The sequence below is a fragment of the Eleginops maclovinus genome, chromosome 7 (genome assembly GCF_036324505.1).
Source record: "Eleginops maclovinus isolate JMC-PN-2008 ecotype Puerto Natales chromosome 7, JC_Emac_rtc_rv5, whole genome shotgun sequence".
Taxonomy (NCBI): Eukaryota; Metazoa; Chordata; class Actinopteri; order Perciformes; family Eleginopidae; genus Eleginops; species Eleginops maclovinus.
Window position 1 is genome coordinate 5773540 of NC_086355.1, and position 16780 is coordinate 5790319.

At 41.2% G+C, this 16780-nt stretch overlaps 2 protein-coding genes across 2 annotated transcripts; both read right to left on the minus strand.

Annotated features, from left to right (window-relative positions):
• Window positions 1-120: 120 nt before the first annotated feature.
• Window positions 121-8578, minus strand: si:ch211-67e16.4 (uncharacterized). The gene is made up of 12 exons (XM_063887831.1): window positions 8345-8578; window positions 7126-7618; window positions 6890-7042; window positions 6436-6647; window positions 6093-6215; window positions 5827-5914; window positions 5366-5571; window positions 4713-4799; window positions 3364-3442; window positions 2998-3191; window positions 2529-2607; window positions 121-2309 (listed from the first exon to the last, which is right to left on the minus strand). Exons 2-12 carry the CDS (start codon window positions 7562-7564, stop codon window positions 2050-2052), a joined length of 1920 nt encoding a protein of 639 aa, XP_063743901.1. The 5' UTR covers window positions 7565-7618; window positions 8345-8578; the 3' UTR covers window positions 121-2049.
• Window positions 8579-8743: 165 nt separating this feature from the next.
• LOC134867650 (trichohyalin) lies at window positions 8744-16140 on the minus strand. Its single transcript, XM_063888373.1, has 14 exons — window positions 16036-16140; window positions 15551-15658; window positions 14984-15058; window positions 13417-13478; window positions 13164-13227; window positions 12896-13085; window positions 12416-12517; window positions 12124-12307; window positions 11770-11917; window positions 11010-11374; window positions 10427-10632; window positions 10156-10328; window positions 9224-9434; window positions 8744-9108 (listed from the first exon to the last, which is right to left on the minus strand). The coding sequence occupies exons 8-14, from the start codon at window positions 12295-12297 to the stop codon at window positions 8934-8936; spliced, it is 1452 nt and encodes a 483-aa protein (XP_063744443.1). The 5' UTR covers window positions 12298-12307; window positions 12416-12517; window positions 12896-13085; window positions 13164-13227; window positions 13417-13478; window positions 14984-15058; window positions 15551-15658; window positions 16036-16140; the 3' UTR covers window positions 8744-8933.
• Window positions 16141-16780: the final 640 nt, after the last annotated feature.

The window sequence follows — 16780 nt, forward strand, 5'->3', positions numbered from 1 at the left end:
TTCAGTAGGAACAACTAGTCCTTGGGCTAAGGCTATGTGGATATTTTGAAGAATTGAGAGACCAACTAGATATCTTTAAATGGAAATTGTAACACAAAAACATGGATTATTGCCAGTATATCAAAGTGAAGCATTCAGATTTATTGAAGTCTCAATACGACTCTTTCAACGTATTGTAGTGTCGATTTTTTTTCTGGCCAAACTACAAAATAAAGATTATTTGAGGCAATTTCTTTGTGTTTAAGGCATTTAAACTCCAAAACAAACTGCAACAAGTACAATTACCAACACACTGGAAAAACCCTTTGTAGTCTGGACTTTTAAAAAGACACTAACATGCATTTAAATAAACATAACCATACATTTCATTTTCAAATAAATCAACACTTAACATGTACAGGAGAGCTTAAGAACTTACTTTGAAGGTTTTTACATCTATACACCTTTCCTGTGTATCGGATATTTATTACATACAGTTTTAAATGTGTTTTACAATCAAAAAGGGATAAGCTTGTACTCTAGACTGGTTGTTATCTTAGGGCAAATACAAGGTGATCCATATAAGATGGATGCTCTAAGCCAGGGGTGCCCAAATACTTCCCGATGGAGGGCCAAAATTTAACGTGAGGGGAGGGCGGAGGGCCAAAATGATAATTTTGCAGTACATTAAGTGTGCGGTAAATATATGAGTGCAGTACATTACGTGTGTAAGTTAAGCATACGTGTGCAAAATAAACACTATATCACAAAGTCATTTTGAAAAATGAATTGCACTGTTTACTGTGCTTCACATTTAGGTCAATAACATTTCATAACATCGATCTGGCTTCTTTAAATTAAAAAAATAACTGAAGCACTATGAAATATTTGTGGACAGGTGTGGAACATTACCAGTCCTTGGGCCTACCATACTCCCAGGTGACACAATGGGGGCCTAGGGCAGGCCTACATATTCTGCCTGTAGTAGTCCAATCAGTGGGAAACATGAAGCCTGTTCTTGGTTTTTAAAAGCCTCTCAATATCAGGTTCAAGCTGACTAACTGACAAAGTGAGAATGTCATGTAGGTGAGAGTCAGATAAAGCATTCCTCAGTTTGGACTTGTTAAGATTCATAAGGCTGAAAGCCTGCTCACAGACATAAGTACTTCCAAAGAGGGATAACATAACCTGGGCATGTTTGCGGATCTTGCCATATCTGTGTGCGGGAATAGACCTGTAAAAATCTTGTAAGGAAAGCTCTCTGAACCTGCTATGGAGGTCTGAATCAGACTGAAGTTCCAAAAGTTCCATTTGAAGCTCCTCACTGACTGCATCCACATAGCCCGAGTGGCATTTTCTTGTGCAGTCGACGGCTGAAGTAGAGTTCGCTGCTGGGTGGTTAGCTTTGTTAGCAAGTCTGCTAACTTGACCTTGCGATGTTCTCCAGTGTACTTTGTGAACTCAGCCGCATGCTTAGTTAGATAGTGACGGCGAATGTTGTATTCCTTTGAAACAGCGACCCTCTGCTTACATACCAGACACACTGCATTGGAATCTACCTCGGTAAAAAAATAGTCCTGTTCCCAAGTTTTTTTAAATTTTCGTTTGTCTGTGTGCCACAGCCTACTACGCTCCATCCTTGTATCCTCTCACTCACTGGTCTTGGGCGTTATCGGATAGCTAGGAGCTGACTGGAGCCAAATATTGGTAGTGCGCCAATAAATACTTTTCAACGAGAGCTTCCGATCGTTTATGGTGGGACAGTGCGGGAAGGCACGGGCCAAATATAATTGGTCGCGGGCCAAACTGCCCCAATTTGGGCAGCCATGCTCTAAGCAGTAGTGATAAGGTATTTGTACGTCTGACGTGATGAAAAAACACTATCAACTGAAACCTCGTCGTCTAATAAATAAGTTATTAAAGTTTTAGCGTGCAGGCTTCTGACTTTTGTCTTGGAAATAGAAATTCACCTAAAAAGGTAAGAAAGCTACCCCAAAAAGTGTCTAATAGACCTTTCCTGGACACCAGACATGACATATTTGAAAACTACATTCGTAAAAATCTCTTTTCTCACTGCAAAATATCCGTGTCCGTCAGAGAGATGCTCTGCTGCAATAAGCTGACCTGGGGGTAGGAAGAGGATGAAGATGTCACAGTGTGCGGATGTGGGGCCATGTTGGGGCCTCTCAGGAGTGGAGAGGAGGAGGAAGAGGTGGAGGGAGTGAAGGGGAGGTTGGTGGAGATGCTGTTTGCCGTCTGCAGCCTTGACATGTTGTTGAGCAAGCTGTTGGACTGAAGCATCTGTCTCTGCTGACTGCTGGAGGTGGCAGCTGAAAAGCAAATGGCAATTTATTAGTTTAATAAAGGTCAACGTGTCTTCTGGCCTTCACTTCTCAGAGCAATCAGTTCTTATTAACAAGAGCAAAACATGCCTGTTCAGAGTGGGCAAGTGGGAACTCAAAACTGTGATACTGAGGGATGAGGACCAGGACTGAACAGTTGAGAACAAACGGTTTAAAAAGCAGAAGTTAACACAAGGTGCCTCCTACCACCAGTCAATCTGAGCTGCTGATGCTGGCTGCTGATGGGAAAACCAGTTTGACAAAGACCTGCAGCGCCATCAGGAGCCTGAGAATGAGAAAGTCAATGGATAACGCACGCTAACATTTATTTTAAAATAATGGATGACATTTAGATGATGCAACTCCCTCTTCCCGTCAAGAAAGACAAAGAAAAACTTGGGCAGCTTCTACAAAGTCTGCCAAGTTTTAAAGGACACACCTGGTGATGTGTCTAGGCTAAAGTGCCCATCTTTAAAAATGTATATATAATAAAAAATAAGGATAAACATGTTCAGTCTTTTTTGTTTTGGATTTGTCTCGACTTCAAAATGTGTGTAATTGACCTTTCCTGGAGACCAAACATGAAATATTTGACAAATACTTTTGTGAAAAATCTCTGATCTCACTGCAAGATATCCGTGTCCGTCAGAGAGATGCTCTGCTGCAATAAGCTGACCTGTGAGAAGGAAGAGGATGAAGATGTCACAGTGTGCGGATGTGGGGCCATGTTGGGTCCTCTCAGGAGTGGAGAGGTGGAGGGAGTGAAGGGGAGGTTGGTGGAGATGCTGTTGGCCGTCTGCAGCCTTGAAAGGTTGTTGAGCAAGCTGTTGGACTGAAGCATCTGTCTCTGATGACTGCCGGAGGTGGCAGCTGAAAAGCAAATGGCAATTTATTAGTTTAAAAAATGTAAACTTGTCTTCTGTGCAAAACATGCCTGTTCAGAAGGGTCAACAACAAGTGGGAACTCAAAACTGTGTTACTGAGGGATGACGACTAAGAAAAACAGTTTCAAAAGCAGAAGTTAACACAGGGTGCCTCCTACCACAAGTCACTCTGAGCTGCTGATTCTGGCTGCTGATGGGAAAACCAGTTTGGCAAAGGCCTGCAGCGCCATCAGGAGCCTGAGAATGAGAAAGAGAACAAAGACAGGCTCTGTCTTATTGGGAAGGAAGTTTGTAAATGATACTTGAGGGTGGTGTAGTAGTGGGGTATGCAGTAGAGATGCGCGGTTGGCAGTTACAGCCGCGGACTTCGCGGCTAAACCGCGGATTGGGCGGATGACGTGAAGAAAAATAATATTTTACTTAAATTCGGGCGGGTGGCGGTTGAGCCAATCAAATGAAAAAAAAAATACATTGTTAAATATTGTTACCTACATCCGTAAAAAAACGAACACACTTTGAAATAGTCAAATTTTCATCAGGCAGTCATTTGGCCTAGTCTATGCATGCTGCTTTGTTTATTACCAGAGATGGCAACGCCGGCGAAGGTGGTACATGACAAACTCAGAAAAGGGAGAACTAAAAACCAAGGAAAAAGAAGGTCGGAAACGTGCTGCCTGGAATAACTTTTATGAAGTGGTGAATCAGGATGACACCAGTGCAGGCAAGACAAGCAGGCAAGGTTTGGGGTTGTTATGGACAATTCAAAATGTGAACATGCACGTTGCACTGTTGTGCGGTGGACTTTAAGCGAATTGCGGAATGAATACACTAGGCGTTTCTTTAATATCGAGGCTCCATAGTTTGTTTCTGTATGATTGTTAGGCCTGCTGGTATAAAAAGTCTGCCTGAAAAAAGACGCGCTCTCTTCCCATGCAGTCAAAATTAACGTCTTCAGAACAGGCTCGTCCTGACCTGACAGTTAATTAGTGCGTAGAGTTAATTCGCCTATAATGTGAATGACTTGTTATTATATTCAGGCTTTCTTTCTTTTTGCAAAAAATAAATGCATAGACCTAAAAACAACCGGCGGATGCGGTTTTGAAAATTGGTCAAAAAACGTTGGTTCGGGTGGGTGGCAGACAGATGATGAGTTTTGTGATGCGGTTGCGGATGAAATAATAGCCTATCCGCGCATCTCTAGTATGCAGATAGCAGCTTACTTCTTAATTATTCAAAACTAAATCGTGTAGCAATGTATTGACCTTTAATTCTTAAGTAGGATCTGCTGCTCAAGTGTTAGTGACGGTATCACCTTCCATTTTGTATTTGTAACACAGAATGATCTAAAAAGAATCGCCTCATTAAAATCAGACAAAATAAAAAAACTGAAAAAAGGAATACCAAGTCCAACTGAAAGACAAGTTTGACAAACGTTTTCTATAGAAAATGACTAATTAAATAGGAGACTTCCATGACTTTGTTTTACATCATGTACTCCTTCACTGACCGGAGCCTGGTTAACACAGGCCTGGATTTTCCTTTTAGCTCTCCATCTGGCCACTCTCAATCTGGTCTTCTCTCGGCGGTCTCGTACCTTCAACACAACAAAATATATTTTATATTAAAAAATAATTGTACTCAACAATCTTCAAACGTGCGTATATGTCACAAAGATGTCACACAGATGTTGCCTGTTAATCTCAGCTTGTAATAAGCATTATTGTCCAGTTAACACTGGAACAGGAACCTGCTTCTATTTAATTAAAGGACTGCAGATGGAAATTAGCTATTAGCTCAAATCTGGCATACATTATCTATTCTGTTTTCTGAGATTAATATAATGTATGCATGGTCCTTGTTCAAATAAATACATAAATATAAATTCTACATACATTTCAAAGCATCAGTTTCTTTACAAATGACTAAAAAATGTTTTACTCTGATTGAATTCTCGGACTTGCTGAACCATTAAACAGCGTTTGGTTCACGATGTACAAAACAAACCCTTACATCTATTAGTAAGTATGATTTTCTATAACCGAAAAGCATGAAAGACGATGGGTATGATGACATCTGACTGTACAGAATCGAGGCATGAGGTATCACGCTGTTCAGCAGCAGTGTGTGTGTTTCTGTAAGGACAGAGTCAGGTCGACTAACCAGATCTGCAAGCATCGGCTGAGGCAGTGTCTTCTCCAGCTCTCTGCGTCTGTTGATGCTTCGCTTGCGGAGCTCATTCCTGCGCAGTTTGTATTCTTCGTAAAGACTGAGGTCCTTAGTCCACTGCCGCACCGCCTGGCGATGTGGGATACCGGATGGTAAAGCACCCATGGACTGCAGGGAGCTCAAAGGCTGAGGCATCAGACCTGAGAGCAAGCACACACAGAGAGGTTTGCAGTGATTGGGATTTTTAACATACAGATTAGATTAGATGTAGATCGATATATCATGTTGCTGATTTATATAATGGTTTTTATACCTGTGATCAACACTGCTTTTTTGGCCAGGGGGAATGAATAGGGTAGCATCATCTTTGAAGTCAATATTTAACAATACTAGCCGAGCAGAATAATATCAGAAGCCTGATATCTGCTCACACTCACATACACAGACTTACTCACCAGAGCATGGTGCTGCTGAGCTGTAGGCTCCAGAGTTATTCCTCTGACTTGCTGGAAGTCCTGACCACTCTATCAGTGACCTTTGAGCCTGGAGGAAAGTGACACACATAAATTCATTACTTTTTTTTTTCATCAGATGGAGCAATCATAAAAACAACTTAAGAATTGAGTGTTCTACTGTTTGCAGGTTCATTCAAAAAATGATCTTCTTAACAATTGTGGAAGAGCTCAGGTGCTGACCTTGTATAGTTCAGCTCTAGCCTCACCTCTGACTCTGGAAGATGATCCTGCTGCAGCTGGCAGTCCAGCAGAAGGTTGGCCATCACATCCTGCTCCTCCTCTGGCTCCTCCTTTATGCAGATCACCTGTTCCTCCTCCTCCTGCTTCACCTACATTACAAAAACAGGACCAGGACTTTAAGAACTTGAGGAGAAATCAAAGTACTAGTTTACTTTTTCTGGCACACTTGACATGACATAATCACTATCCTCCATTTTCTTTGGACTGATTTAGTTATTTTGCTATATACTATACTACTTTTCTTATAAATTACATGTTAGAAATGCTTATGCAAAGACAATAGGATGAAGTTTTGAAGTGTGTTGTCACCTGTGGAGCAGAGGAGAGCAGAGTGGAGCTATCGGCCTGGTTGGAAACATGAGGGGACGGTGAGCCATCGGCTGACTTCTGCCCCGGATCCAGAGTTAGAGCCTGGACAGGAGGAGGAACCATGAGAGCGTCGCCAGCCTCCGTGTGTGGCTGCAGAGTGGCTGTCCACTCACATTCATTCTCCTGATCCTTGATGTGAACTGCATCTCGCTCTGCAGGACAGATAATTGCAAAAACAAAGACATGAGTTCAGAGACACACATCAACAACAACAATATCAATGCGTATGCAGCTGAGTTTTAAAAGATACCATAATAAAAGTATATAGGTTATTACTAACTTTTTACAGCAAGAGATATAATTCATATGTTTCCATAGAGGCAATAAAATGTAGGAAAGAAGGCTGCAGTATCACACTCACACACAAACAAACACAAACTCACTGGCTCTGTACCTGTGCTGCTGTCCTGACTAGATTCTGTTGGAGTGTTCAATGAGAGTGAGACTGGCAGCAGTAAGTCAGACGTGTCAGAGCTCAGATCTCCTGCATCTGAATGACAGCGCACTCCGATTGCATGCTTGCTCGTGCTGTGCGAAGAGCTGCATTCTTGGAGTGCAAACACAGAAAGGAGTAAGATTCATTGGAGTGGAGGGGGCCAAATAGGATTCGGTCATTTCGATGGCCATTACCTTGATCGCTTGCTGTCAGTGGTCCCTCTGGGTTCTTTATCTGGGTCGAGCAAGATAGAGAAATCTCAGTGGAGGAAACACCTGCACCACCTCGCTGTGCTTGAAGGTAAATGGAAGGGTGAATGCGGCTCAGAGTGGAGGCAGAAACTCGTTGCTGCAGCTCCTCCTCCACTCCTTGCCTGTAGTATTTTAGCTTTAGCTCGGTATACCGCAGCTTGGCACGGATGTTGTCATTCTCTTTCTCTTTTTGGGCTTTTTCCCTTTGCAATGATGCAACGTCCCTCTGCATCAGGGCCACTTGGACTTTCAGTTCCTCGAATTTGACTCCAACCACTTTTAGCATCTCAGCCAACACCGTCTCCACGGCTCCGTTCACTGCTCGCTCAACAACGGCACCCATCTGACCTCGAATCAGCGACACTGCAATGCTGACATCCATTTGGAAAAGACCTCTGACCAGAGACTGGCTGGAGAAGGTTCTTCAAAATGTTACCTGCATGCACAAATACATTAAAATTAAGAGGTGCAGTTTGATTGTTTAACTTTTTGTCTACAGTGTGACAATGTCACTTAATCCAACAGTCTAGGTAACATTATAGAGTAGACAGCTCAGGGACAGCAATTTATATATTTAGCTGCATGATCCTTCCTGCTGAGCGGAGCTTACTTGGAAAACAAACAACAAAGCTGCCTTTTTATGCCATGTGAGACAGACAACAAAACACTACAATTCTTAATGAAATTACCAGGACTGCCCCGTGCAGGTGCTTTTTGTCAGAGTTGACTCAGCAAATACGTAATTGCAATAAAAAAATGCTATCACATGAGCACTTTTCTGGTAACGAGATTGGAAGTGTAGCTTTTGCATCATGCTTTTTAGCTAAGCACATCTACTCAAGTACTGTACTTAAAGTAGGGGTCCATCAAGATTTTACTTAAGTGATTATTTAAATGATATGCTACTTAGTACTTATACCCCACTACAATTCAGAGGTAAATCGTGTCATTTTTACTAGAATTACATTTATATTATACCTTATGTTACTTTGCAGATCAACGTTACTAAGACACAGTACCATCTTGGACCTCCGAAGTTGCTCTGGATACATTAGTAACCTTTAGAGTAATCTCCCATATTAGATCCTCTAGTTGAAACGTGTCAGACTATGTCAACTTGCGTTTATCCACATTAGGATGAAAGGGAGAACATGTGACTTACCATTTATTGTTTTTGGTGATAAACAATTTAGCCTGTTAGCTAATTGCTAACTGGCAAACAAAAAAAGAAAGCCTTTAACAGATCGTTAGCTTTTCGCAGTATTTATTTCAAAAGTACTGGTCAATGTTGTGTTTTAATTGCATTGACTCCAGTTTTACTATTTAAAAAAAATGTTTCTTTCAGCGAAAATGTGAAAATACTTCCGAACAGCTGTTGTTTTACCATAACAACGGCCAAGTGTTTCCGGATGTGAATCTTCCACTTTGGTTTTAATGTCAGGGGGGTTGGCGTTACTGAAGATGCATACTGCCACCTACTGTACCGGATCATGTAATAATAATAATAATAATAATAATAATAATAATAATAATAATAATAATAATAACAACAACACACTTTATTTATACAGCACCTTGCATGTAAGATGCAGCCCAGGTGCTTCACAGAGCAATACAACAATAAAACATGAACAGTGCTACCACAACAATTACCCCGAATTAAAAAGTTAGGCCTTCATTTAATAAATTACAATTCTATTAAATATCAAGTTGAACTTATATAATGTGGTCCTTTTTTTCCCCTTTTCTTTTTAAAGGCCAGAGGTTGTGGTCTCAGCTGTAGTTGGATTATCACCCAGTAGCTGTAACAAAGTGAAGTAAGAGTAGATCCACGGTCTGGAGATACACTGGGTTTTCTCCAGACCTGCAGCCTCCAACAACAGACACCTTTTAACGTCCAACTGCTGCTGCAAAAGCGCCATCTCTCTGCAGGAAGGCAGAATGAGCAAGAATACAGAGTTGTATGGGTTTCAGACATCTGTATGTATTTATAATATAATTTAAAGGTTATTGAGACAGACACTTATGATCATTATAGTACCTTGCAAGCTGTTCTGCCTGCAGCCTTGCTTTCTCTGCGACCTGTAAAGTGACCTCCTCCTCTCTCCTTTTACGCTGCTCCTCTTCGTATATCCTGTTCTCCTCCTTCATAAAGAGGTACTCTATCCTCTCACTCTCTTCCATGTCCTGTAGCTTCTTCCTCTCCACTTGCTGTTGCCTCTCCTCTTCAAGGCGCAGACGCTCAAGATCAGCTAGAGAGGATAAAATATTTTCCAGAAAATGAGTTAACGTTTTCTTTGTTGCAATTAGCCATTTACTTAACTCTACCTGAGAGTGTAAGTAACATTTCAGACAGAAGCATACAAAAGCAGATAAGTAACCACCCATTTTTGATGCAGGTACATTTGAACTTTTAGTTGCAGCTAACTTACTGGTGGAAATGTCTTCTTTGAAAGTAGGCACCATGCAAAGGGTCATTTAACCAACAAATGATGTAATGAGCCAATGTTAGTTTTACCCCTTGGCCTTGGATGGCACGCTTTGTAAGCATAAATTAATTAGCCAGGCATGTTAATATTACTAGCTTACATTAGAGCAGAAGAGTCAGCTTTTCCCATCATTTACACTTTGTCATTTTTTATGGATTGGGAAAGACAAAACCCTCTTAACTCTTTGCCTACAGGGAATAATTCTTACTATAACACACAAAGCGCTTCGACATGCGAGTGATTTTGAAATACCTGGTTGAATAAATAAAAAGAAACCTTCAATAACATTTGTGAATAATTGCATGATCAATATTTAAGAAATGGAATTGTGTCACAATTTCATCATCATATTTTGTCAGTATTCCTTTAAATTATCACTCGTTTCATTTATTTTCTTCCTTAATATTGAGGATTATTGTTGTTCTTAACTCTTGCTCACTTCCTTCAAATTGTTTTCACTCATCTCTCTTTCTCCTCCTCTCACCTTTCGTCCTCTCTTCCTCCTCCTCTCTCATCCTCTGGAGTCGCTCGATCTGCCTCCTCCTCTCCTCCTGCCTCCTCCTCTCTCTTTCTCGTTGTGCCTGTTCCCGTCTCGCTCGCTCCTGCTCCTCTTCCTCGCTCTTCCTCCTATCTTCCTCTTCCGCCAGCTTCCTCAGTCTGGAGATGGACATTGACCATTAAAGAAGTGGCAGTCACATTCATATAGACACTTTGATATAGTTTGAAGACACTAATGTTAAAGAAAAAAGTAGGACCTGAGCTCTTCAGCCCTCTTCCTCCTCTCCCTCTCAAGCTCACTCTTCATCCTCTCCTCGGTCTCCTCCCTCTTCTGTTGTTTCAACTCCTCTTCCTCCTGCTCCCTCCTTTTCCTCTCCACCTCCTGCCTCCGTCTCTCTGCTCGCTGGGCAAGACGCAGAGCTACCACCTCTTCCTCCTCCTGGCCATGTCTAGGCCTGGAGGACTAACACACACACACACACACACACACACACACACACACACACACACACACACACACACACACACACACACACAACACACACATACACATCGTTTTTGTGTGTGATTATTAAGTGCCTAGCAAACCTTTATGATGGGATAATGCCTTAAAAATAGGTAAAATAAGGGTAATTGAACAAGTAATGAGAACTTTGGTGTTACATGTCAGCACTCTTTATTCTGCATCTACAAAACAGCAATACAATGGTTTATGGTTATTTGAAAACTAATATATCTGCATGTTTCTTGTTCTGCGTTTTTATCTTTATGGTTTATTGTACCTGTTGTAAGTTTCTTTCAATAAAAGCATCAGCTATGAATGTAATGTAATGTACCAACCTCTTTCTTTCTAGGGTTCAGCGTCAACTTTTCCTCTGTTACCATGATGGTTGAACATGAAGACAGGCCGCCACGTGATGAAGCGAGACCTGTAGCGCTGGCATGCACCACACCCTCACAGGAAGAGACAGCAGACCTCCTCAGGCTCTTCTGGCTGAACAGGGATGCAGCAGACCTGGGGGAGATCTCCGATTGGCTGTTTTTGTCCACATTATTGGTAAGATGCCCTGTGTCCTCCTCTGAATTTGTTTTGTTATTGTGTCTTTGCGTTGCAGAGGGCTTTTCAGTGGATTTTAGGTGAGAAGACTCTTCAATGTTTTGGTTAATTTCCTCCTCCCCTTTCTTCATGGGCTCCTCATGGATTCCTTTGAAAAAGGATAAAACAGTGGGATAGGAATGGCATGCCACATATGAAAATATAGCTGGCAGCTTTACATCTTTTTCCCGGAGATAATATAGTACTGTCATCGCACAAATGTTTCATAGAGACCATCTTTTCACATAATCATCATTCCTTCTGTCTCCCTCTTCGAACACTATCTAAAAATTAAATATTTCAGGGATATATTTAGCCTTTTTCTCTGTTCCAAAAGATTGTAATGTTTGCACTACATGTAGCAGGTGTTTTGATGATGGGATGCCATCAGCTCAAACCTATGTGTTACATTGAAAGTGCACTGGGAATTTCAGATCGCAGGTTGGTGGCAATTATAAAACTAATATCCTCCCTTAACGTGCCTGAGTGGTTGCAGTGTCTTACCAAGTAGCTCTTTGTGTTTCAGCCTCCCTCTCCTCTTCCTCCTTGCAGCCGACTCATCCTTCTGTCTTGTCACTTTTCCTAGCTCTTTTGTCTCCTTGTTCATCTTCTCTTCTCCTCTGACTCCTTCCTTGTGTGGCATCCTTTTGCTCTAAAGATAAAACAAGTATGTAATCTCAATTTGGGAATTGCTTATGGTGTTTAGTGTATCAAACACACTAGACGTTTAAACATAATATATGTGTATAATGCTTTTAAGTTATGTCTTTTCTTTCAACGACTTTGACAATGTTCTTAAAAACCCATCATGCTTTGCTGGATTGATATGTTAAATCAGTCAATAACTGTAATACTCACTACAGATGGGAGAGCAGAATGGTGCCGGGTATCTGCTTCTTCTCCGTTAGTCCTCTCCTCTTCTGTCCGCGTCCCGATTGATTCAGCATCACTTTTCATCTTTTGCCTCTGCCCTCTTCCTTCCGTCCTCGATGTCTTCTGTCCATCTGAGGCTGCACTTTTGACTGGTTTCATCTCCCTTTTCCTGAATAAATGGTGGACATTGGTCTGTGTGAGTTTGTACAGCTTGTTACTCAATGGTAAGTTTCTGCTTTGTTTTAATCAGGTGAATTTTTGGGTTTTCCCAGTTCACCTTGTAGTTGTTGCAGCTTCTTCATCGTCCTTAATCTTAGCATTCTTCCTCCATTTGACCACGGCGTGCTCTGTCGCTTTACTTTCGGTGATGTTCTGCTTGCTGCACAAAACATTATCTTTAAACCGTAGCTTCTCCATGCAAACGTCATATGTTTCACATTTCCATTTTAGGAACAATTTTCTAGTGTCAGCTGATTATTAGCTTTGAGGTCCAGGTATCATCTCTAATATATGATTACTCTTTATTTCAAAGACGTTCACATATTTTTAAGCATAATGATGAATCACAACATTTTTAAATGAAGACTGCTAAAGGAGAAAGACTGAGACTCAGTGCTAATCTTCATTGCCGACCATTGAAACTAGTAATGATACTAGAAATCTTTGTGTTCAAAAATTAATAAAAATGAACACAAATCAAATATTTAACTCTTTTGTAATCTGCCACTGAGGAGATCTGAATGTTATTTACACTTACCCTGGCTGAAGTGATCCATGGTTGCTGCCCTGCTCCTCCTCCTCATCCTCCTTTGCCTCAGTGTTGCTTCCTCTTGGCTCGCTCCCCACATGCTCCTTTAGTGGAGGTATCGTAATATTGTTTTTAATTACTTTTTTCCATGTTTCTGCCACTGCCTTTGCAGTCTTTGTGTTTGTCTCCGCCACAGCCTCTGGAACAGCAAACAATTAGTGTGGTTAAAGATAAATACAAATTTAAATACAATAATAAACTGAAGCAGTAGTTTTACCGGGATCTTTCTGGCTGCTGGGTGAGCATGCATTGGTGTCGGTCGATTTGAGAAATTCTGCATGCTGGTTGAAGAAGATAATAATAAAAAAAGAGAGATATATTTAATGTAGATGCTCAATGTGTTCATGCTGGATTCAAATCTTAGATCATTGTTCATCTGTCTTTGTATAATACCTACAGCAAAAAGATCAGAATCATATAGTAGAGCATGCAATGCGAAACCCTAATTAGCATTGTAGTAATAAATGTACCTTGTGTTTGGATTGATGGTGCTGAATGTCACCAACAGGAACATCTGGCTCTAACTCTCCACCTGCACTTATGAACAGGCAAAGGGGTGGGAAAGGGGAAAAACTCAGACAGGGTTGGATTCCAACTTAGTGAAATTATGACAGCAAAAAAACAAAGAAATACAAGTTACAGGGTACAGGTCTCTTGAGAGTGTAGCCACAACGAAAATGGAACTATAAAAGCGTCTTTTGCCTCTAAGAGAGAAGACATTTATATATATAGTGAGAACTCTGTGAAGTGAAGGCAATTAGAAAATTGCAGTTAGAGGTACAAGGTATATAAGGAATTATTGAGTATGACTAATGCATACAAGACCATGACAAAAACCTGGAACAAAAAGGTTGGAATCTACGTGTGCATTTGCTCAAGCTATATCGCAAATCTATTTTAAGATATACACTAGAAGCCAATCCAAGTATCTGTCAGGGTTTGGTAGTAAGGACCCAGAAGCAGTGAAAACCGGGGAGGTATTTATAACGAAAAGTGAGCTTTATTAAACAAAAGTTGTAGCAACAAAAAAATAAAAACACTGCAAGGCCAGGCTTGGTGAAACAAAAGAAAAAGTAGCAAAGTGAAAACAAAGCGGGGAAAACAGGAGGGCAGCCGAGAGGAATCCAGACTGGGAGACAGGAATGGGGAAACAAACAGGCTGAACCACAAAGCACAGGGACAAACAGCACAACAAGGAACACACATAGAAGACAAGACTAAATACAGAGAAGGGTAATCACAAGACAAGACCAGCTGGGAAGGGAAGGTGAAACACAGGGGCAACAGGTGAACCCACTCAGAGAATCAGACAGGAGGGAAACTAAAGACAGGACGTAAAATTAAACAAGACACAAAGAGGGAATACATTTCAAAATAAAACTGAAAAACAAACAGATCTTAACAGTACCTTAATAATGACATAAACCATTATAAGTTTACAACAGCAAACCATGAAGACTGTTGCAGAGGTATGGGGGCTGTGGGTCAGGGGTTAGTGCGCTAATATGCAAATCAGGGGGTTTAACTCATTGTGTCCTTATGCAAGATACTGACCCCCAAATTGCTCTTGTAGGCATGTCTACGGTATTAAAGTGTATGCGAGTTGCTGTGGATAAACGTGTCAGTTTAATATGAAATATAATTAAATGTAATCTATGGACAGAGTCTGTTTCATATAAAAGCCAACAGATAGAGAGAGAGATACAGTATATGTAGCTTGTTACACCGCCAACACGTAAAGAAGTATTCCAATTAAGAGCATCAAAGAGCATTGCTTACCGAACCTACAACTCTAACTAAAGAATGACAGTTTATGTGTGTGTGTGTGTGTGTGTGTGTGTGTGTGTGTGTGTGTGTGTGTGTGTGTGTGTGTGTGTGTGTGTGTGTGTGTGTGTGTGTGTGTGTGTGTGTGTGTGTGTGTGTGTGTGTGTGTGTGTGTGTGTGTGTGTGTGTGTGTGTGTGTGTGTGTGTGTGTGTGTGTGTGTGTGTGTGTGTGTGTGTGTGTGTGTGTGTGTGTGTGTGAGTGTGTGTGTGCACCTGTATGTGTCTTTTCAGGCTGCAGCACAATGACCCAGGGTAACTTCTCTCCTTCTGCAGATAAAACTTGGAGAGCTGAGAGACAAAAAAATATTATGAATGATATTTCAGTCAGACATCTCCTGTTGGAAATGTTTATTAACAGCAGCATATACTGTAGTTTTGAGTGTTGTGTCTAGGTGCTGGCTTCCCTGCACATCTTTTTTACATAGTACATTGTGGAGCGATGATTCAATAACTGCCCCTAGAGCCCACAGGTGCATGCTGCGGTGTTGGTGTGGCAGAAAATCAGCTGCACTGTAGAAGCAGGGCAGCAGCATCAGCGAGGAAAAGTGACAGATGGCAAATCGAGCAACTTAAATAGAGTGCCAGATTCAGGAGAAAGTGCGTGGTTGTTTGTATGACGTGTCTATGTATCACTGTAGCTCAAGTTTGCTTTAACTCTCAAGCAGGAAATGCTTCACTTTGCTATAACGCGTTATTCAAGCACAGTAACAATCTATGAGTCTCTCCTCCAGATGAAGTGTGCAGATTTTAGATATGAATATGAGGGCTTACTAAGTGTACCTTGCTCCTGAGTGTCTTGGTCATGGTTGTGATTGTACAGTGAGAGTTGAATGATCTCCCCATCAGGACCCAAGATCAGGCTGCCAACCGAATTGCCATTCTGCAAATCTGACAATACACATCAATTCTGAGGATTGAAAAAATACATACTCCTGACAGATGAATGGAAGCATAACTTTTTCTTTTGCAAGTTGGAATATTTGGTTTATATGTCAAAAGGCATTGGTGAACTAGTCTGTTCAGTAAAAAAAACCTTACATGCAATACAGAATGCATTCTTATGTCTGTTTTCCAAATCGCTCCATAGGTAAACTTCCACATTTAAGATTGGATGCAAAAAGTAATCTCAAATCACCCAAATTCGATGGAAGGAAGTTTCAGAGAAACTCATTCTTTAACCATTTACATGCATCAAACTTATATAACACACTACAGGAAAGGGAAATCCCCAAAAGAATAATAGGGCCCCTTTAAACGCTCCATACCTCTCAGTTCTAGAGGCAGAATACCCCTAACTACATCTCTGCTAGCATCCCTCGATGTACAGGGATTCTGGATGTCGAGCAATCTGCTCTGTAAGAAGGCCAAAGAGCTCTGCTTGCCTGGGCCTTTCCGTCCTGCAACACTACCTGCTACTGGAGGAGGGTCTTAAAGCAGAACCCACAATGTAAAAGAAGAAAGGAAGAACATTTGCAGACAATATCAAATATTTTCCATATTGACCTGTCCCATACCACACCCTGAGAGCTGGTTGTACAAAGGTCTCAAAAAAAATGTGTGTAGCCTTCCTCAGTGTGTTTTTGTTACCCTCCTTTCCAGGAAATAGCATGAGGAACAGAGGCTGCTGATGGAGTTTTTTCACAGTACGACTTTCTGCTATGGGAGGAAGACAGTGTGCAGTGTAGTGTTCATCAGTCCTGGGGCCCTCCCATTTTGGCTGAAACATTAAACATAGATCCGTCTGACATTTGGATGTTGTGCTCTCATATAAAGATTGCAGTAAGTATTTAAAATAACAAATATTGCAATTCCGTAAACATCATGGCTTGAATGAACCTTCAACTTTAGCCCTGATTGTTAAAAACCATCTATTTCTACCCTCCCTGTCAGACCCTACTTTTAATATCTGGCGAAACAAAGGCCTGCTGCATGTCAAGGACCTTTACAAAAAAAACATTTTTACTGATTTTACAGAGCTTGCAGCCAGGCTCGAATTACCTCAATCTCACT